This window comes from Ovis canadensis, chromosome 3 (assembly GCF_042477335.2).
Source record: "Ovis canadensis isolate MfBH-ARS-UI-01 breed Bighorn chromosome 3, ARS-UI_OviCan_v2, whole genome shotgun sequence".
NCBI lineage: Eukaryota > Metazoa > Chordata > Mammalia > Artiodactyla > Bovidae > Ovis > Ovis canadensis.
This window is the reverse complement of record NC_091247.1, coordinates 155,814,497-155,836,676: the sequence shown is the minus strand read 5'-3', so window position 1 is coordinate 155,836,676 and position 22,180 is coordinate 155,814,497. Positions and strand designations below refer to the sequence as shown.

The following is a 22,180-nucleotide window of genomic DNA, read 5'->3' as shown; positions in this document are numbered from 1 at the left end:
ACTTTTAAGTGTTCACAAACCCACTGCTCTCAAGGTCTCTTAGGAGTTGGGTCATTTTCTAATGACAGTGGGGCTGCTTTAACCTGAGTGTGATGAGTTCACAGCTTTACTGCAGCTAACTTGACAGATGAGCGCCTGGTAGGTAAGATCACTTGTGGTCCTGTCCACTTCACCATCAGCTAGTATTCAGGCCCCTGTATTCTCCAGGTTTTAAGGAGGACTCGGTCTCCAGCCTGGAAAGGATGTAAGGCTATTGCAGCTGGATAGGCAGACCTGCTGGAAGCAAACTCATAAACAGTAGTAGTACAGTGCCCAGAGTTTTAACATAATTGGCAACTGCTAGATCTTGCGAAGCATTTATAGATTCTCATGCCTGGGCAGACACCTGAAATGGCCTACTATACAGTATTTCAAAGGGGCTTAATTTAAGCCTGCTTCTGGGAGCCGTTCTGAAAGAGCCCGTCCTGAAAAAGTATCCACAGATACTAGCAGGTATTTCCTACAGTTTGAGGCATTTGAGTTGAGTTTGCCAGATCTCAGTGGGGCAGGTTCCTCTGTGTTGGGTTCCCATCTGGGGAGGTCTGACAGCAGTCTTTGGGTTATTTTTTAGCACAAATCATGCAATTTTGAGTGATTACTGGATGGTCCTTTGTAGGTTATGCCTCATTATGTATTTTTGATTTTTGAATCCATTGTAAGGAGGCATCTCTCCCATAATGCTTATTATTATGAATGTGCTGCAGCACAGTATCCAAGAGGGCCTCAGGAGTTAAAATAATTCTTTGTGCATGACATTTCCAGCCAGATGAGGTATGATCAAGAGTGAACCCCTGCTCTTTGGCCCTCTCCTTGTCCTTTTCTGAATACATTGGTTGGTATTTTGACAAATCAATCTGTGGGAGAAGTGATGCTATCATGGCAATGGATGGAGGGATATTCCCCAGAGTTTGAATGAACACCCTGAGACTTCTGCTTTGTCTCTCATGGACATACAATTTGAAAGGTTTCTTTAACTCTGGTAGTCCCAAACCCAGGGCTGAGACATGCTTTGTTTTCATTGTTTCAAAGGCTTTTTAGCACCGTGTAATCCAAGTAGGGGCTCAAAATCCTGTCCCTTTAAAGCCTCATAGAAGGGTTTTACTACGAGTCCATAGTTAGGTATCCAAATCTGACAGACTCCTGCCATTCCCAGAAATCTTCTCAGCTGTCTGTGAGTCTTGCCCTGCAATTGCCTGTTTTCTATCAGGCAAAAGACTTCACTGTCCTTGGGAAAGGACAAAGCCTAGGTATGTAAATTGTTGCTTACATATTTGGGCCTTTTCCTGGGAAAACATATCCACAATTCCAGATAATTCAGGGTTCTTACGGTATTTTGTAGACAACTTATTATATGTAGGGCTTGCTATGAGCAAATCATCCACATATTGGTGTACGAGTCCTTCATCCAACATGAAGTTTCTAAGGTCCCTAGCTAGCATTTTTCCAAACAAGGCAGAAGAAATCTTAAATCCGTAAGGCAGGACTGTCCAACAATACTGTTGGACTACCTGTGTTTTGGGGTCCTGCCCTGAGTTCTAGGTCAAAAGCAAACAGCTGCTGTGATTCTCCTGCAATAGGATTGCAAAACAAAAAAGCATCTTACAAGTCCAAAACAGAACCAGCTGTATTCTCCTGGAATTGTAAGCAGGGTGTATAGGTTAGGTACTACAGGGTGCAAATCTTGGACTATTTCATTAACAGCCCTCAAGTCTTGGACAAAGCAATACTTTATTCAATTTGGCTTTTTGACCAGGAGGATAGGTATGTTATCCAGGAACCTGGAAGGTTTAATCAGTCCTGTTTTCAAAAACTTTTTGAGAACTGGCTGAATTCCCTTTTGGGCCACTTGTCTCAGAGAGTATTGTTTTAGATTAGGTATCCCAGAGCCCCTTTTTGCCAGGACTTGTACTGGCCGTGGACTTGAATTGGCCATGTGTGTTTTGGTCTTCCCTGGGGTGCCATCAGCCCACAACTTCTTTTATTGTTTTCCTGCTTATTAGCCTGGTGCAGTCTTCTCCCCAGTGTCCTTCCTCCTTACAGTAAGTGCACTGTTTCTTCCCTGATGGTGGCTCACCTCTCTTTGGGTTACTGGCCTTCAGGAATCCAATGCTGCTGTCAAAAAAGTAGCGTTCCATCCTGCATTCTCTTGCTTCTGCTGTTGTGCCCTGTTGAACACATTAAAAGCAACATTTACCAATTAAGAAGGGTTCATTCCAAATGTACCATCTAACTTCAGTAGTTTTCTTCTTATATCTGGGGCGCTTTGCCCAACAAATGTCATATCTACCATTCTCTTATTTCTGGGGCCCTCAGGTTCTGCCTCAGTGACTGTCTATAAGCTTGATAAATTCTTTCTAAAAAACATGAATGGATCCTCACTGGAGTTTTGGTTTTCCTGAATTTTGTTTAAGCTCCTTTGCCTAGGTATTCCCTTTCAAAGACCCGCTAAGGTACACTTCCTACAATGCTCCAGGTGTGGTGGCATATCTCCATTATTAGGATCCTAGTCAGGCTCAGCAATAGGAGCTGCCAGATTTGCTTCTGCAGTTACATCCAGGAATCTGCTAGATGATGCTGGTGTGCTTCCTCCCTAGTGTCAATGATCATCCATCCTCCTCTCATCCCCAGAAAGCATCTTATTCAGGAATGTAAATATATGCCCAAGAGGGATGGTGAGTGGCAAAGACAGAAGGGAAAAGTTCAGTCACATGGTGGAGGGGCAGTCTTTCGGTAAGTAGGGTTATGGTTTTTCCAATTAAATCTGAAGTTGAGACTGGATTGTGCATCCATAGAAACCCAACTGGTTGGTCATTTGCATTAAGGCCTCATACAGGATGTCAGCACAAGGGAAACTGCCCTGCTCCAAAAGTGACTCCCTGCAAGGTCTTAGACCAAACCACGGTCGGCCCTGTGTCCGAGGGCTTAAGGTAGAAACTTCTAATTGATCCCCACAAGCAGGGGAAACAGGAGCAGGTGAGTATGCTGGTGACATGGGCTGTGTTGGTATAGCCTGCTTGGCCAGTGGGAGAGATGGGTTAGCTGGAGGGGGTTTTAAGTTTTGAAATAACATATTCTCACTCTCATTTTCTCTCTTATAGAATAGGTTTTCACTTGGTTTTCCTTTTAGACTGCTGTACAATAAAGCAGCAGCCATCTGACGCCTTGTCCTCCTGATTCAAAAGCATAAATGCTTCTACATATGGAATCTCTTCATTTTTACCTGCTCTTTCACAAAAGAACTCTAATTGCAAGATCTTATAATAATTAAGTGAGCCATTCAAGGGCCATCGCTCACCTGATCCTAACATATAATGGGACCACACACTACTACAATAGAATATCATCTCTTTCTTAGTTACAGACCCACAGCTATATTTCATACATTTATTTAAGATATGCCCCAAATGGATTTCCTGAGGGACAGAGTATTTCCCATGTTTATAAGTTCAAGAACAACAAAGCAAAAAAGCACAAGCAAATTTCAATACCAAGAGTACAAACGGATTCCATCATGAATGAATGCAAACAAACTGGTTCACAAATCTATGAGTCCAACAACAATCCCCCTCTGCAACAGGGCACCTCAATCACATGCAAAAGAAAATGGCTTTTCCCTTAAGGGAAAAGCCCAAATTGAAAGTAGGGAATATCCCCAGTTTTATACAGGAGAGCAACTTACAACTTACTATATGGAGCTTGTGTGTGCTCAGTTGCTCAGTCCTGTCCGACTCTGCGACCCCATGGACTGTAGTCTGCCAGGCTTCTCTGTCCATGGGATTTTCCAGGCAAGAATACTGGAGTGGGATGCCATTTCCTTTTCCAGGATAGCTTCTCGACCCAGGGATCGAACCTGTGAATCTTAGGTCTACGGTCATTAGCGGGTGGGTTCTTTACCACTAGTGCCACCTGAGAAGCCCTTTCCCAAATGTGGATTCTTTCCTCCAACTGCCAAGCGCAGGGGCAGCTGGGAATACTTCAGGGAATTTTGAAGGCAAAATCCTCAGGAAGAGTGGTTCAGGAAGCTGCTAGGGCCTAACCTAAAAATTCCCAAACTGGAGCCAGCTGGCCACAACAAACAAGGTTCCTGGCTGGCATTGCCAAAATTTACCAGCCCAGGTTTACTCTGTTTGCTGCTGCTGCTGCTTCAGTCGTGTCCGACTCTCTGCGACCCCATGGACGGCAGCCCACCAGGCTCCCCCGTCCCTGGGATTCTCCAGGCAAGAACGCTGGAGTGGCTGTTTGCTCCACAACAGGCCAATAAATCAGGAGATGAGTTGTTCAGGCAAAGAATAATGACTGTAATTGGGAAGCTAGCAGACCAAGAAGATGACAGACTAGTATCTCAAAAGACCATCTTCCCTTAGTCCTAGTTCAGGCTCCATTTATACAGAGGATAAGGGGCGAGAGAGAGACCTATGGTAACAGCCACATGCCTGTCCGGCCCCTATTACATTAGTATATATCGCTTTAAATTCTGTATATGCAGTACCTTAAAGCAACATTTTTTTAAAGGTTAAATTTAGGAGAAAACCTGCGAGAAAACTCCGTTGCTATGGCAACCCCCACAGCGCAACTTCTTTTCCATCTTTGCGGGTTCTACTCGCAAACCTCTGGGCCGCAGGCAAGATGTCCAGCCCTCCCCTTCCTGTTTTCCAGTAGGTGCCAACGCAGAAAGCAAGGCCCCAGTCAAGGCCCCGCCTCTCCAGTGTGACGGGCAGTCTTTCCGACCCTCAAAATGCTGCCCCCTCCCATCCCCGTGAGGGCGGTGCCGGGACGTGAAGCGCGCCTGTGGAGGCTCCGCCCCTTGCGGCAGAACGTGTGGCGTCACTTCCGGCCTCTCTTCCCTCCGGTCACGGGCGCGAGCTGTGAGGGGATAGCGTGTGTGCGAACTCCTCGGAACCATGGTGAGTCTCCCCCCATAGGCCCTGCCCGAGACCCCCTGACCCCCGCCGCCCTCTGCTGTCCTCCGCCGTCCGCTGCCCCATCTGTATCCCAGCGTGGCTGTGCCTGTACCCCGAGTCCGCCGCACATGGCGCAGGCCGCGGCGTGTGGTCTGCCCCGGGCCAGCGAGTGAGGCCCTCCCTGTGAGCCAGGAGGAAGGGTGGGCCTGAAGGCTGGCATTTGTTCTGACTCGGTCTCTGGATAGGCCCAGAACCTCGAAACCTAGGACTAACCCTAAGCTGAGAAATTTCTAGTGCACCGGGCGGGTCGGCGAGCCGGGCCCCTCCCTCCCTCTCAGGGCGGAGCCTGGAGCGGCTGAGGGCGGTGATGGAAGCGAGGCTGCCGCGTTCTCTCCACCTCCTGGCGGCAGCCTTATTTTTAGTTTAAAATCATTTTTGCGGTCTCTGGTCCTCCCATGCTTAGAATCCATATCTTCGGTGTGGAATTTTTTTCGCTGAGCGCTTAAGATATCCAAAACAGGAATGTCCCCTAAGTCGCTCCTTTCACTTTAAATAAATGAATGCCTAATCATGGAATGCTTCATTTGTTTAAAAAGGAACATTCTTCTTTAAATTCATGTTCTCTTGGGTATCTACTTATAAGTCTAGTGAAACTTATCTACGTATGTATGTTAAAGAATACTGGTATTCAGACTGGTTCTTGGTTTTCAATTTTAGGCGTCCCTTTCCCTTGCACCTGTTAATATCTTCAAGGCTGGAGCTGATGAAGAGAGAGCAGAGACAGCTCGCCTGGTAAGCCTTTTCCTCGTTCTCACAAAGATAGAAGAGTGGTTTTTTGTTTGTTTTACGATTTTAAGACTGAAGTTTATGTTGGTCATCTCTGATTTTTATTCCAGTCTTCTTTTATTGGTGCCATTGCTATTGGAGACTTGGTAAAGAGCACGTTGGGACCCAAGGGCATGGTAAGAAAAACAGGGAATTTTAGTATTTTACTGTCGTTTTAGAGCCCTTGGGAATACAAAAACTTGTGGGTGCTTTTTCATATTTAAAACTTAACTGTTAATTATAAAAATTTAGACATAGGTACATTCTCCTTACTGAAAATCAAGACCGTATCCCTAGGACTAAGGTCTCTTTCTGATCACTATCCCTAATGCCACTCCCTTCCCCAGTGATAACTTTTGGATATAAATCTAACAGCTGTCTTTATTTTTATGTGGATGTACAGGTATCATGAATTATAAGATACTAGTTTGTATATTCTCATGTTTTGTCTCATCAAAGATAGGATTGGTGTGTACTTCTTCTGTAGCTTCCGCTTTTTTAGTTTTTTTTTCAGTATAACTAGATACACTCCCTCTGCTCTGTCAAATACTCTTCTGCATCTTGCTTATTTTATCATTTGTATTTATTATTGTATTGTGAGGTACACTTAGTTTTTCTCCTACAGTATTCAAACAGCCTTGTTAATGTCTATCTCTTCTAGTGACTCTAGGACTAGAGAAGGGTAGGACATCAAGGTTTGGTTCCGGAGTGGATATATACAGTGAAACAGTTTGGAGTCTGCCATATAACCCTTCAGAGTATTTGCACAGTAGCAATCTGAGATTACTGATTAATCCATGCATCATTCCAGATGTACTTCCGTCTTAACCTGAAGCAAATATGTTCCTTTTAGGACAAAATTCTGTTAAGCAGTGGACGAGATGCATCTCTTATGGTAACCAATGATGGTGCAACTATTTTAAAAAACATTGGTGTGGACAACCCAGCTGCTAAAGTTTTAGTTGGTGAGTCTTAGGATGACATTTGTTAACATTTGGAAACTTTTTAAACAGACTGTGTTGACTGTCTGTCCTTTTGATTAATTGATGTCTACTTTTTTATTGATATTATTAAAATACAAACTCCTAGATGTGGTACATACACATGATGGAATACTACTAAACCATAAAAAGAATGAAATAATGCCTTTTGCAGCAACATGGATGAACCTCGAGCTTATCAAACTAAGTGAAGTAGGTTAGAGAAGGACAAATACCATATGATATCATTTATTTGTGGAATATGACAGAAATGAACATATCTAAGAAATAAGAACAGACTCAGATACACAGACAAACTTGTGGTTGCCAGGAGGGAAGGGAGAGGTGAGAGAAGGAAGGATTGGGAGTTTGGGATTAGCAGATGCAAATTATATTGTATATAGAATGGATAAACAACAAGGCCCTAATATTTGGCCCAGGGAACTATATTCAGTATCCTGTGATAAGCTGTAACTGAAAATAATATGAAAAAGAATATATGTACAACTGAATCACTTTGTTGTATAATAAAAACATTTTAAGTTAACTACAGTAAAATTTTTTAAATAGAATCTTGGAATGTGATGTACTTATTGATGGTGAAACTACTGTATTTCAGACTGAAGAGTTCCAAAGAATTTGTTAGGTGAGGACACCTAGATAAGTCAGATTTAGACTGGTAGTGAGTATGTTTGGAGAATTAGATAAGGTACCAAGAAGTATTAATAATTTAAAAAGCAGAATCACATATAAGTGAGTTATTAACTAGCTTTTTCCCGCTAGATATGTCAAGGGTTCAAGATGATGAAGTTGGTGATGGCACTACGTCTGTTACTGTTCTCGCAGCAGAATTGCTAAGGGTAAGAATATCTGAGTAACTTCAACTTCATCTCACTGGATATTTTTTCCTACTCTGGTGTTGAGTGTCATAAGTAATCAGATTCATTCTTCTTACAAATTTGCTATTGATGCGTGTTTCCTCTATTTATTAATAGGAAGCAGAATCCTTAATTGCAAAAAAGATACATCCACAGACCATTATTGCGGGTTGGAGAGAAGCCACAAAGGCAGCGAGACAGGCTCTATTGAATTCTGCAGTGGACCATGGGTTGGTATACCACGTATTAAACACTTAAGATTTCTTTTCAAAATATACTTAGTTCAGGAAGTCTAGGGAGCAGTGGAAAGCACACATGGACGTGGTTCTGTTACCTCATCCTGCTTCAACAGCAACCAGAAAAGCCCCCCATTACCCACCAGCGGTAGTCACTAAAGTTAAAACTTGGGGTTCTGGCTTGTTGCATATATAATCACAATAAAGTATCATTATATAGAAGATTTTTTAGCCTCTTTAACCTAATTGAATAGCAAGCACAATTTTTAGGTGTTGGTGTACTTTATTAATTTTAGTAAAGGTATATGCATTTGATTATGTGACTACTGTGATTTACTTATCTGTAATTGGAGATTTTGAGTTTTGACAATTTTTTATTTTATAATCTTGTGACAAAGTTGTTACTTAAAAATGTAGTATAATTTTTGGGTCCTTTGTTTACCTTACAAGGAGTTCTCTAGAAAAAAATCATTAATTTACAGATCCACTGGCTGTATAACTAACTGTCTCTTTCCCCATGCTCTTCAAATTTTTGTTTGCTTGTGTCTCTGCTTTGGTAGTTTGCCAGCTTGGTGGGGAAAATAGTATGTTTGTATTTCTTGATTACTGATAAGGTTTAATTTTTTTCTGTGACTAAAGAACCCTGACTGGAAAAAAAAAAAAAAGAACCCTGATGGTTGAGGTAACAGTATCTATTGGCAAACACTATTTGGATAAATTTTGGAAAAATAAAACAAGGTTGATAACTCTGGAGGAGCATTTTAAGACCTGACATGAGTTTTCTTGCTTGGTTTTTTTGTTTGTATTTTAGTTCCGATGAAGTTAAGTTCCGTCAAGATTTAATGAACATTGCAGGAACAACACTATCGTCAAAACTGCTTACTCATCATAAAGACCACTTTACTAAGTTAGCTGTGGAAGCCGTTCTCAGACTAAAAGGCTCTGGTAACCTGGAGGCAATTCATGTCATCAAAAAGCTAGGAGGAAGTCTGGCAGATTCCTATTTAGATGAAGGTATATATATATTCTATATGGGAAAAGGCGTGTTGAAAGCTAAATACTGAGTGAATCCTCATTTATTTAGTCAGGACTAGTGGTACTTTACAAAGTGAGAAAACTTGACTTTAAGGGAACAAATCATGTTGCAGTGACTTTGGTCATCTTAATCCACTTGCTATATTGACAGTGTACTTGACCTACTCATACTATCCCAGCATTTCTTTGATAACCTCTAGGTTTTAGTTTATACTATAAAGTAAGTTACAGTTTCTAATAAAGAGACTTAGTTTTCTTCTACTTAAAGTCAGCTGTTGTCAAATGGTGTGTTTCTTAGGATTGCAAGTGTTCTTTAGGAAGGGTCTAGGTAGGTCATGTTAATTGGTTGACAGATGTTGAGGATATAGTTTCTGGTGTTCTTGAGGAGTGATAAATGTCTTAGTATTTTTATGCTGTGTCCTTAATAATAAATAGTATGTTTTGTTCTTACAGTATGTTCCCAGTGCATTTACTTCACAAAGGGACCTGGAGAAAGTGTAGGCATTCTATAGAGAAGGGGGAAGAAAGGAATAAATTATGCTTTATAGTTTCTGCTTTACTAGTCAGTAATTTGGAGTCTGGGTTTTGTTGCAAAAATTCATGTTGTCTCACAGGTGTAACAATTCTGAAAATACTCTAGGTTGAATTTATAGGCAAGGGCTGTATAGCATTTCTAATAGAATTTGGTGGTAGAGAAAGAATTAAGGCAAGAATAGTGACCATTGAATGTCTGCTCTGTGCCAGACATTCTAATAGGAATTGTACTCAAAATTTCATTTCTTTATCATGATGTTGATCCATTGAGTGAGAATTAAGTTCAGCTGAATAGAGCAGAAAACCCAAGGTGTGATAAATGAATTAAAAGATAAAAGATGTATCTAGAGGAAGCCTGGAGAGATACACAGTACTCAATTTGTATGATCGTTTCAGGCCCCTTGGCTAGTAATGACATCTCTGCTACTGTTGATATTCCTGTTTATAGATGAGTAGTTAGGGTTGGGAGTTTGGTCCACGCTTATATACATAGCCCATAAGCAGCATGAGCATGAAGGGGACAGGTTTGTCTGACTGCTCTCCATGGTGTTTCATGTTATCACAGCCTCAGTTTTTTAAAAAGTTCAGTAGTCTCTATCTGAATCTTAAGAACTTGTTTTGTTTTAGTTTTAAGCTAATGAAAGTGGATTGATAACGTTGCATTGCAGCTCACACACCTGCAAATGTAGTATGTATCTGAGATAAAAGATCCAAAAATAACATTTTTTTATTTAGCTCATTTTTATTGAAGTATATAAGTTGTCTTACCAAAAAAATGGTCTGTTTAGTTTTCATATTTCTACTGTGCTTCATGTTTTCTTTTTTTGCATGTTATTTTTTAAATGATCTGCTAAATTAATTTTTATGGTCACTGATGTGGAATGCAATTTAGGTTCTAGGAGCTTGATGAATTGGGCTAGAAGTGCATTCTTTGAAAGAGTAATTTGATAAAGCATATTACTTTAAAAGATTCATTAATACAGCCTTGAAGTATTTAATAAAATTCTGTTTTAACAGGCTTTCTGTTGGATAAAAAAATTGGTGTAAATCAACCAAAACGAATTGAAAATGCTAAAATCCTTATTGCAAATACTGGTATGGATACAGACAAAATTAAGGTACATTAATTACATTTCCTGGATTTCTGATTGTTAGCTGCTGTAAACTTGGGTTGGGAATCAGTTGCACTTGATATATATATATATGTGCATGTATGAGTATGTATTTATATTGTATGTGTGTGTTCACAGTGCACACGGTGTTGTGTTTACATTAAAAAGTTTTAAGTATGCTATGAGACTTAAGGAAAGTGATGCTATTTTTTATGCTTTCCTTTGTTTTAGATATTTGGTTCCCGGGTGAGAGTTGATTCTACAGCAAAGGTTGCTGAAATAGAACATGCAGAAAAGGAAAAAATGAAGGAGAAAGTTGAACGTATTCTTAAGCATGGGATAAATTGCTTTATTAACAGGTCTGTTTGTATTTATGCTAACAATATAATGATCCAAGAAAGGGCTTTATTTTTCTGGAACAATTTAGGACAATTCTTATAGAATTTAGTTGTCTGTTATTTAGAAAGTGGTTTTTTTCCCCAAAATATAAATTAGATTATACAGCAAGGCAGTTGCTTTGCTAAATCATTTAATATACTTTATGAAACCTTTTCTCTATCAATGATAGCAGTTTTCTGATTTGCATTTCTTTGCTTGCTGGCGAGGTAAAAATGTTTTCATGTTTTTCTTAGTCTAATGTATTTTATCCTGTGAAGTAACAATTTTGAACAATGTTTTTTCATATTTTTATTTACAGGCAACTAATTTATAATTACCCTGAACAACTCTTTGGTGCTGCTGGTGTTATGGCTATTGAGCATGCAGATTTTGCAGGCGTGGAACGCCTCGCTCTTGTTACAGGTATGAAAAAAAAGACATTAACTTCTAACAAATAATCACTCTTGGATTTATTGAGAATTAGTGTATTTAACTCGTTTCTAAAAGTACAAAGAAAGTACTTTGTACCTGAAAAAGGTACCTTAAAGTGCCCTTAAGGTGCCTAGAATCTAAACAGCTATTCGGAATCTTTGATATCTTTAGTTACATTAATTTTAAACATATCAAATGCCAGCTTCACTGTAGGTTTAGATTTATTTTTGCTGTGTTGTTTTAAAGGTACTATATCTTTTTCTCACAAACGCACAGGACCACTGTTCTAAACATAGTCTAAATAAACTGAAGCTTAAAAAAAGGAGTCTTAAGTTTTACTTAGTTTATTCATTTAATTCTAGTGCTAAGTGAGTAGTATTCACTTTGTGCCTAGTGTGGTACTCTCTGTTCACTCTATGTGCCTGGTGAATAGTACTCTATTGAACATTTAACTATATGTCAGACAGTGGGTCAAATACTTAAACATTTTCGTTAATTTTTTAAAATTTATGTTGAGTAAGTGTGAAACAGTCCAGGAGTGTATGATGAAAAGTTAGTTTACTCCAGTATCGTTCAATACAGGTATGGGTTTTACAGTCACAGTGTAGACTAAAAAGTGCATTTACAGATATGTCTACATCAAAATGACATACAGTGTAGGTATTGACTTTTTTAGTAGTGGTAACTGCTAAGTAGCCCTTGAAAACTAAGTATAACAACATTTATCCTGTTTCAAAAGCTTGACAATGAATAGGTTGGAAAGTTCGTTTGTGATCTGGCAGTGAGAATTCCAAGAATGGGGTTTAGATGTAAAGCCACTAGGAACACCACATTCAGTTTGGAACTGCTATTTGTATTAGACGAAATTATACTAAGTACGTGGTAGGATCGGACTTACTTCAAAATAACATCTTAAGCCATTTTCAGTAATTTGAGAAGCATAGTCTTCTGACCTAAAAAGAGACGTTTTACTTGGAGGTAGGTTTACCTGCTTTAGAAGTTATTGCATATTTGATACTTAAGGTGATAAATCTTAATGATGCTCATATCAATTACTTAATGCAACAAAATTAAAGATATAAGAAATATGAATGATAGCACATTCATGGTATAAGTTGTTATCACAAGGACTTGATAAATGTGAAATTGCCACATACATTCAGAAGATTTACTGCTTCAACACCAGCTGTATGGCTGTGAGGTAGACTCCATGGTGGCTTCCATCCTTAGTAAACTCATTTGTTGTCAAGATGTGTGAAATTGGGTCTTGCAAATGGTCTTTAAATATTTTGTAAGCAGGTGTACATGAGTGAGTGAGTGTAGGATCAGTGACAATTCTCATAAGCCAAATTGGTCTCATTTGGGGCATATGATATCCCAAACATCTATTGTGTCTCACGTCTAGAACCTAGAGCTGTCTCTGGAATTTGCCAACCAAAAATAAGAGCGTCAGCTATACAAGTGAGTATAAATTAGAGTTGGGAAGACCAGAGTCCTTTTTATAAAGTTAATTGTACAATAGAAATAAAGCATGGATTATTTAGCCAGTTTATCAGTAAGGTGTAGGAAAAGGGGTTGGGTTGATGATTGGGGGTATCTATTAAGAGAAAGAGTAAAGAGCTAGAAAAAAGGGTTCTGTTTGATTTATTTATTTTATTGGCTGCCTCACCAGCAAGTGAAATCTTAGTTTCCAGACCATGAATCGAACCCGTGCCCCCTTAAGTGGAAGTGCAGAGTCTTCATCACTGCATCACCAGGAAAGTCTGAGAAAAGGATTTTAAAATGGAAACCTAACTTTAGCTTAATTAAGAACCAGGAGAGGAAATGTTTATAGCATGGAAGGTGGAGGGAAGATAGGAATAAAAGGAAGAACTAAGGAAGAAAATGAATTTGCTCTTTTGCCTTCTCATTAAGTTTGCTCTGGAAATCTTCAGTATACATTTCCCCCTTCTCTAGGCCTTACTTTACAGGAGTTTTCTGACACCTCAGTTATTGTAATAATTCACAGATATCAAGTGCTCACTATGTGAAGCAGCTCTTAATGTCAGTGACCTGTTGATATAATATTAGCCAAATATTTTCATGTTTGGTGATACTAGATCATAGAATACTAGTCTTCTAGACTGAATTCAGAAGAAAGTCTGAATTTGTTGATAAATTCAGCCTTAAAGATAAATGTCAAAATCTCAGTTAAGGTGGAATTATATAACGTGCATAGAGGCCTGAAGCCTGTATTGTTTGTATTTGAATTTCATATTTGTTTGAACTATGTAACCATAGATGAAAATGAAACATTTCCTTGCCTCAGTCTTACCATTTCTAAATGGAGTGATAAATGAAGCCTGTCTTCTTAGGGTTTTTGTGAAGATTAAATAATTTAGTTTGTATAAAGTGCTTCAGAGTGCTTGGCATATAATAAGCAGTCAACTTAATATGTTTTCTGTTCATTTTTGCTTATAAGAAAGTGGAAATTTCAAACCTATTGTGCATTTAATTAATATTTTTGTTCATAGGTGGTGAAATTGCCTCTACCTTTGACCATCCAGAACTAGTGAAGCTTGGAAGTTGCAAACTTATTGAGGAAGTCATGATTGGAGAAGACAAACTCATTCACTTTTCCGGGGTAGCCCTTGGTGGGTGCTTATGTAGATTCTGGTTTGGTTCTTAAACCTTTTGTAGGCTCTGTTGAAGTAAAAGAAACAGTTACTATAGTAATTAGAGTATATGTCTTAATTCTTAAAAAATCATGTGTATGCTAATTTCAGTCTCTTGAGGGCAGCCCGTTAACCTTGTCTTTGTGAGCAATGCATATTCAATATAATTGTTTTAGATAATTTAGAACTGCTAGGAATGTGGATTGTTAGCAAAGAGAATGTGCAGCAATAAAAGACATATCAGCTTTCAAAACCAGATAATATAATCTAAATAATAGAAGGCAGATTTTTATGTTTTACAACTTGAGTTCATTGTGACATGGAAACATTATTTTCTTTTTAATTTTAGGTGAGGCTTGCACCATTGTTCTGCGTGGTGCCACTCAGCAAATTTTAGATGAAGCAGAAAGATCTTTGCATGATGCTCTTTGTGTTCTTGCCCAAACTGTGAAAGATTCTAGAACAGTTTATGGAGGAGGTAAGCATTTGAAAAATATTGAACATATTTTATTTATTGAAGTGTAGTAGTGGCTTTTGACTTTTAATGCTTCTTACTTCGTATTGCCAGTGCACTTTATTTTTAATAGATCTTAAAGGAAGTCTTATTTAGTGTCTTGGAGGCAGCTGAGTGTAATGATTTCTGTTCTTGGAATTGTAATCTGTAGGCTGTTCTGAGATGCTGATGGCTCATGCCGTGACACAGCTTGCCAGTAGAACACCAGGCAAAGAAGCTGTTGCAATGGAGTCTTACGCTAAAGCACTGAGAATGGTAAGTTAATGAAAAAGGGAGCCCTGAATTTAAATTTTGTAGGTATTGATGGTTTTTAAGTGAATACATTCTTTTATCTTGGACAGAAAATGTTTCCTTTCTTGGCTTTAAGAAAAGAATGGTTCACACTGCTTAAGTTTGATTTTGGAGTTAATAAACCTCTTTATGAGCAGTACTTAAGAGGAAACAGATTTTGCATTATTTCTAAATGTACAGTTTCAGAAAATTTTTCTTCTAGTTGGTAAATGAACTTTCTGTTGGTAGAGTAGATAGTTACCATGTCCTCTTCACTTTGTAGTTGCCAACTATCATAGCTGACAATGCGGGCTATGACAGTGCAGACCTGGTGGCACAGCTCCGAGCCGCCCATAGTGAAGGCAAAACAACTGCTGGACTGGGTAAGAAGTTAATTAGAATCTTGTGGGAGTTCTTAAGAGTAGCTCTTTACCAAGTTCTTTTTTTAATGTGAATTTTCATAACAACCATGTAAAAGATTCCTGTGACCCTTGCCTTCATAACCATTATGTTGTTTAGTTGCTATGTTGTGTCTGACTCTTTTTGACCCTATGGACTGCAACTCATCAGGCTCCTCTGTCCATGGGATTTCCTAGGCAAGAAGACTGGAGTGGGTTGCCATTCTCTTCTCCGAGGATCTTCCAACCCAGGGATCAAACCCATGTCTCCTGCATTGGCAGGCAGATTCTTTACTATTGAGCCACAAGGGGGAAAAGTGGCCTAAAAAAGACTTCAGATTGAAAATTTTCCCAATAAAATGTTCTAGGACATAAAAGGAATATTTTTAAGGGTGGATAATCTTGTCACTTGACAAAAGAGAGTTAAAGAATAATGATCTTACAGAAGATAAAGGGGGAGTCTAATAAGAGAAGTAGGTGACTTAAATTCTCCTTCAGTTCTTTAGACTCCATGGTGTAGTCAGTGATGAACAAATTTTCTTCAGTTTTATAGGTAAAGATAGGTGATGTGTTGCATATAAATTTTCTATTATTTGACATAGTTACCCTTCATTAATACAGATGATCAGTAGTTGATCTTTTAATTTTCTAAAAGGTTTTCCTTGAGTGATAGTCTGATGAGAATACTCTAATTAAATTGAATAGTTGGCTTTGTAATTTTATTTTATTTTTTTACAAGTCAGGTTTAATTTTATTAATGTGTTCTGTTATTAGATATGTTTTGATACTTTAGTTAAGACTAGTTATTTATCTAGTGAATGTTTCTCAGATATGAAGGAAGGTACCATTGGAGATATGTCAATACTGGGTATAACAGAAAGTTTCCAAGTGAAGCGACAAGTTCTTTTAAGTGCAGCTGAAGCAGCAGAGGTGATTCTGCGTGTGGACAACATCATCAAGGCAGCACCAAGGTATTGGAACACTTTAGAAAACATTTCTTAGGAAAAATTAACATGGAAACAACAGCTATATTTTTGTTAATTGTAGTTGATGGGAAGTGGAGCCATTTTGTCTAGATAGCAGTATTTTGCAAGTTACTTAAAATATGTGGTCACAACTCTTAGATTTAAGCCAGAAAAGCTTAGTGGGGAGAAGGGTATGGGTAACACAGGGTAGCCCTCAAGATTGAAAGGGCACAAGAGCACGCTTGGGAAAGTCTAAAACCAGAGAGCTTATGGGTAGGGAGGTAGTAGTAAGAAATGATGTCTGTTTACCAGGATGAGTTGGTTCCAGTCATTTTATGTCTAGGTACACTTTTCTATATATATATATTCTTCAGCACATAATGTGCAGAGTTCCTTACATGTTCCTATTCCAGTTCAGTCACTCAGTTGTGTCTGACTCTTTGCAACCCCATGGACTGCAGCATGCCAGGCTTCCCTGTCCATCACCAACTCCCAGAGCTTGCTCAAACTCATGTCCGTCGAGTTGGTAATGCCGTCCAACCATGTTTTCCTCTGTCGTCCCCTTCTCCTGGCTTCAGTCTTTCCCAGCATCAGGGTCTTTTTCAGTGAGTCAGTTCTTCATGTCAGGTGGCCAAAGTATTGGAGTTTTCAGCTTCAGCATCAGTCCTTCCAATGAATATTCAGGATTGATTTCCTTTAGGATTGACTGGTTTAATCTTGCAGTACAAAGGACTCTCAAAAGTCTTCTCCAATACCACAGTTCAGAAGCATCAATTCTTCTGCACTCAGGTTTCTTTAAAGTCCAACTCTCACATACATACATGACCATTGAAAAAACCATAGCTTTGACTAGACGGACCTTTGTCAGGCAAGTAATGTCTCTTTTTTTTAAGATGCTGTCTAGGTTGGTCGTAGCTTTTTTCCCAAGGAACAAGTGTCTTTTAATTTCATGGCTGCAGTCACCATCTGCAGTGATTTTGGAACCCAAGAAAATAAGTCTGTCACTGTTTCCATTGTTTGCCCATCCTATTCCAGTACCATTTTTTTGGCCATTACTTGTGAGATTGTAGTTCCTTAGTCAGGGATTGAACCCAAGCTTCCAGCAGTGGAAATGCAGAGTCTTAACTACTGGACTGCCAGGGAAATCCCTCCAGCAGCTTTTCTCAGATGAAACTCATTCACACAAAAATGATCTAGGTGGCCAGAAAAATCTTAGCATTTGAAGATTCAGTTAAAAATTTTAATTAATTAAACTAACTGCTTGTAGCTAATTAGTTAACAAAACCATTCCTTTTTCTTATTAGTGGGAAGTTCAGGGAGATGGGAGGGGATGGTGGCTTGGACCGGCAGATGGAGGTGAAAGTGGTAAGGAGGGATTGATAATAAATCTATTTTAGGTGGTAGAGTCAGCAGGATTTGATGATAGGTTGGATATAAGGTCTGTGAGAAAAGGGAATTGATAATTCAAGGGTAGGCTTTTGAGGGGACAGTCTTAAGGATTTTTATTCAAAGCTCCTTAATAATTGCCACATTTCTCCAATACATTAAGCATATTTCCACTTCATGGTGAGTGGGGGGAAATTCTAAATTTTGTCAGAAATATCTCAATTGTGTTTTAACATGACAATATTAAACATTTTTAGTTCAGAAATAAAACATGGAAATGCCCAGCAACTAAAATAACAGTAACAAAACAATACTGGGCCACGTCATTCAAGGTTTTTTGTTGTGGAAAATAGAAGTTTCTCTTAACTGAGGTGGAGGAAGGCTTTGGGAGGAAAGATGGGGGTTGTCAGCTTTGGACATTTGGGATAATAACCTTTGAGAAAGCAATTAGTTGGATCACTGAGCTTGTAATTAGGGAAGAAATTCAACTATCGTTAAAGTTTTAGGAGTTGTTAGCCTGTACGTGGTAGTATAGAAGGTCACACTAATTGAGTTCCCAAAAGAGTGAATGTAGCTAGAGAAGGGAAAGGTTTTTTTTTTTTTTTTTTTAAAGGACTGAGTGCTTGAAATTCCAGTAATAAGTTTGAATTAGAACAGCCATCAAGGGTCAGTAAGAAGGATTTTATTAAACTGGATAATGGATACATGAGGATTCATTGTACAGTCTCTACTTTTATATATTTTTAAAGTTTCCCATAATTCAAAAGTCTAAGGTTGGGTTGGGGGAGTGCCCCTGAGGTAGGAGGAATGTGTGTAGCAGCCAAGTAATGTATTTGGGGAGGAGGAGCAATCAGCTCCCAAGATGATGCAAACAGGTCAAGTAAGGACTGAAAATTGATCTTAAAAATTGGATTTAGCAACAGAGGTTGTTGGTGTTCTTAATGGCCAGTTTCGGTGGAATAGAGAGGGCAAAAGCTTGAAGTAAATTTGAGAGTCTGGGGAAAGAGGAATTGGAGGAATTGTATGTAGTCTGCTTTTTCAGGGAATGTTACTGTGAATGAGAACAGAGAAGTGGGATAGTAGCTAGAGGAGGTGTGGTCATTTCTGTGAAAATTGAGTGTGTTCATTTGGGAGCAGTTTCATGGGAGAGGAAGTGATGGGTGCAGAAGAGGGGCGCAGTCCGCCGGCAGCTGCTGTTGGACCTAGGGAGCAAGAGGACAGGAAGGAAGTAGGAATGTTACTAGGAAATTATGTCCCAAGTGGACGAAGTTCTTTGTGCCCCTGCAGTATTCCTTTCATTGGATTTCTCCTATGAATGGCAGCTGTTCTCTTACTGTTAGAGGAAGGAAAGAGTAGAAAATAGTGATTTGGATGTGGACAGAAAAGTTAAAATGGTACTCACATCTCCCACTGTGGTGAGTGGAAAGGACTGGGCTACGAAATCTAGATTCTCTGTACTTCTAGTATTGGGAGAATAGGGTAATGAGGAGCACTCATATTTTGAAACGGAAAGTTAACGAGGGAAGGAAAAATTGACAAAATTTTCTTGAAAGCAGTGCCAACAAAGATGGGTAAATACTGCTACATTTTTTGTCTTCAGGTGGAATGATAGCAAAGGGAAACAGTTCTATAGGTAAAATTTTCTCATTTGGGGGCAAGGTCACATAGCTGCCTCAGAAGTTTTTGTAATAACTTGGCTCCCTCAACCACATTTGAAATACAAACCATAGTACCTTGTTTGAGCTGGTTTCACTGTTTTTGCAAGTTTAAGTGTCTTAAAAATATTAGTCTGAGTAATTTGCAGTAAAGAAATATGAATTTTTTTTAAACTCAGTTGTGCTTCCCAAACATACTGGACCGTGGACTTCTCTTCATACTCATCGTTAATCTCCAGGGAATGAATTTTTCTAGTCAGTGTTTTGTGACAGATGCTTGACAACTTTTTCTTTATTGACATCCTTTGGTCATACTCCCATAAGCTGCTGAGGTTGGAAGGTTTATATGATCCTAATATGGTTTAGTCTGGATCTGTTTTTACGCTTTTTCTGCTTCTCTTAACTGTTGTGCTTGCCTCATGAAGCAGTGTTTCCACAGTCATGAAGTAAAAAAATTTCACTAGTATGCCTACCATGCCCCTTCCAGATTCACTGTATAGTTACCAGAGAATAAAAATTTAACATTTAAGATGTGAGAGGTACTGTTGACATACTTGAGTGAATTACCCAACTCCATCACCAACTTTTTGTTTTCATTCATTTGGAATAGTGACCCGGAAGTTTTAATTTAGAAACCCCAAAGACTTGTCATTTTACAGCTTCTGACTGAGAGAACCATCTTTGACTCATTTTGTAAAATTAAATAGCATAAGCTAAAAACATGAACTAACTATTTTCTGGAGGGCGTATTTTTGGTAAGTAGGTTGTTTGGAAGAGAAGCTGAGAACTGCTGAGTACCTACCTGCAACCCGCACACCGCAGATTTTTCCTGTTCTCTTAACAATACAATAGTTAAGGGTTGTTAGTTGTGAGATAGAAACATCCTTTTTACACATTTTAAATTGGTTTTAATAAAAGTAGTACTCTAGCTGCGTTTGTATTTAATATAGGCCTTCAGTTACAGTCATGCTTTTCATTTTCACTATTGCCCTATTTTAATTCTTACAGGAAGCGTGTCCCTGATCACCACCCCTGTTAAGCATTCCCGTATGCTGTTGAGCTCTGGACCAGTTCATAGTAAAGTTGTGTTTGAAAGACTTTGACTTCCTGAAAGAAGAATATAGAATTGAAGTTTATCTGTGGCTGTTATGTCCTTAGATTTGGACATTTAACTGACCTTCTATTTTAACATGGGTCTAATTTATTTGCTGTTTCATTTTCTATAAAATTCAGTTGATTTAAGAGTTCATTCCTCATACTGTGCATCAAAATAAAAATTTGAACAATTACTTAGTTCTTAACTGACTTAGTGATTTGTACCTGGTTTACTCTTAATGGGAGTGAATGATTATACTTGGAGTATAGAGGTGTTCTAGTTTAACTAATGATTGATATTACATATTTATGAAAAAATTATCTTGATTAATGTAAGGCCAAGTGAGATGTTACAAACTTTATCATTTGATTCTTTTTTTTTTATCATTTGATTCTTAATCATACATGACATTTGTTTACCGTTTTGTGAAAGAAACATATAGTACTCTTAGTTTTGTGTAGTCTACAGACTCAAACACAGGAAAAAATTTATGGTGGTTTCTGTTACTTCAAGTGTGAAAGAGTTACATTTTAAATGTTGGCTGCTGCCAGCTTCTTCAAATTACATCTGGTAATTTTGTAGGGTGTGGATATGGTTAGCATATACATATGTCAGCATTATTGATTGTTCTGCTAGGGTTTCTTGGTTTTTTTTTTTTTTTTGGTAAATGCATTCTAGATAGACTGTGTAAGTATGTGCTGAATTTGATGGTTTAAAGGTGAATTTAGATTTGGAGGTTAATTCAGCAAAGTGCAAGAAATGAAACAAGAGCCCAGTAGCCCAGTAGTATTCTTAGATTGGGCACCTCTGCTAGAATTCTGGAGAGAGATTTTACTCACATAGAGGATCAAAAGGGTTTTCAGAGAAATACTGATAAACCAGCCTGTTTTGTTCTTGTCCAAAAATTTGTCTCAGCATTTTAACACTACTTTGTAGAAGCTATTAAAACTGGATAATTTTGGGTTTTGTTGTGATCCTAGCTTATATCCTTCAAAATTCACATAAAGGAGACCCTTCTGAGATCATCAAAGAGACTTATACAGGTTTTTACTTTTTTCACTTTAAGAAACAATAGTACATTTTCTGTGTCATTTTAAAAATATTTGTCACACATCATAACACCGTTTTTCACCCCACAACTCAGATAGGTGGAGCAAGTTGAGCATATCATAGCCTAGAAAACGTGCAGAGGTTTCCATGGGAGAGGTAGGTGGATAAACGTTTATCCTGAGGGACCAGGTAGCTTGGAGTAGGATTTTAATCTACACTGTATTGGGGCTCATTTTTTCCAGAGGTTCTAAAAATGCAGTTAAAAGTGTTAAGAGGTAGAAATCTAAGAGCTTAATTGTATATTCAAGAATACACCCATGTTTCTTCCCTCTTTGGTTCATATCCTTTGAAGACCTTAAGATTTTTTCATCATTGGCTTAGAATATCCCAAGTTCACGAATTACGAAGTTTTTAAGTTTCAGAGGTAAAGTACCAACCTAGGCCCCTCTAATTCCTGTAAGAGTTTAGGATAGAGTTTCTTTTAACTCAGAAATAGTTATGGAAACAGTTTTTTAGTTTCCACAAGACTTTTGTGACATGGAGATTTTTGGAATGTATGTTAATACTAACTGCATAGAAATTAAGTGCTTAAGATTTTAAAGTCCATTTTAGTAGCCCTCTTTTTCTTTGAAGAAGAATATATGTGCTGGGTATTTTACTCTTCTCAAGTCAGAATCCATTCTTTGTCTGCTTGGAGGCCATGGGGCTTATTACCCTTGCTGACTGCTTACAACTCCCTGTAGTCTGGTTTTATATGGCCTAATTCAGGAGGCACTGGTGGGGAATGGGAGTTGGTATTTTCTTCCTGTTTTTGCTCTTTTTCTCTGGAATTTGTTGCAACC

At 38.5% G+C, this 22,180-nt stretch overlaps 1 protein-coding gene across 1 annotated transcript; it reads left to right on the top strand.

Moving 5' to 3' along the window:
- The first annotated feature begins 4,789 nt into the window (after positions 1-4,789).
- On the top strand, positions 4,790-20,481 carry CCT2 (chaperonin containing TCP1 subunit 2). Its single transcript, XM_069584672.1, has 16 exons — positions 4,790-4,943; positions 5,658-5,732; positions 5,837-5,902; positions 6,619-6,730; positions 7,529-7,605; positions 7,741-7,853; positions 8,671-8,873; positions 10,446-10,546; positions 10,772-10,899; positions 11,238-11,341; positions 13,864-13,983; positions 14,354-14,482; positions 14,670-14,773; positions 15,072-15,171; positions 16,016-16,157; positions 20,201-20,481. The coding sequence occupies exons 1-16, from the start codon at positions 4,941-4,943 to the stop codon at positions 20,229-20,231; spliced, it is 1,608 nt and encodes a 535-aa protein (XP_069440773.1). The 5' UTR covers positions 4,790-4,940; the 3' UTR covers positions 20,232-20,481.
- Positions 20,482-22,180: the final 1,699 nt, after the last annotated feature.

Excerpts from the sequence above, each read along its gene's own strand:
- CCT2 (XM_069584672.1), top strand. Across the intron at positions 5,903-6,618 it reads CGTTGGGACCCAAGGGCATG|GACAAAATTCTGTTAAGCAG; the intron begins GTAAGAAAAACA and ends TGTTCCTTTTAG. Across the intron at positions 14,774-15,071 it reads ACGCTAAAGCACTGAGAATG|TTGCCAACTATCATAGCTGA; the intron begins GTAAGTTAATGA and ends TTCACTTTGTAG.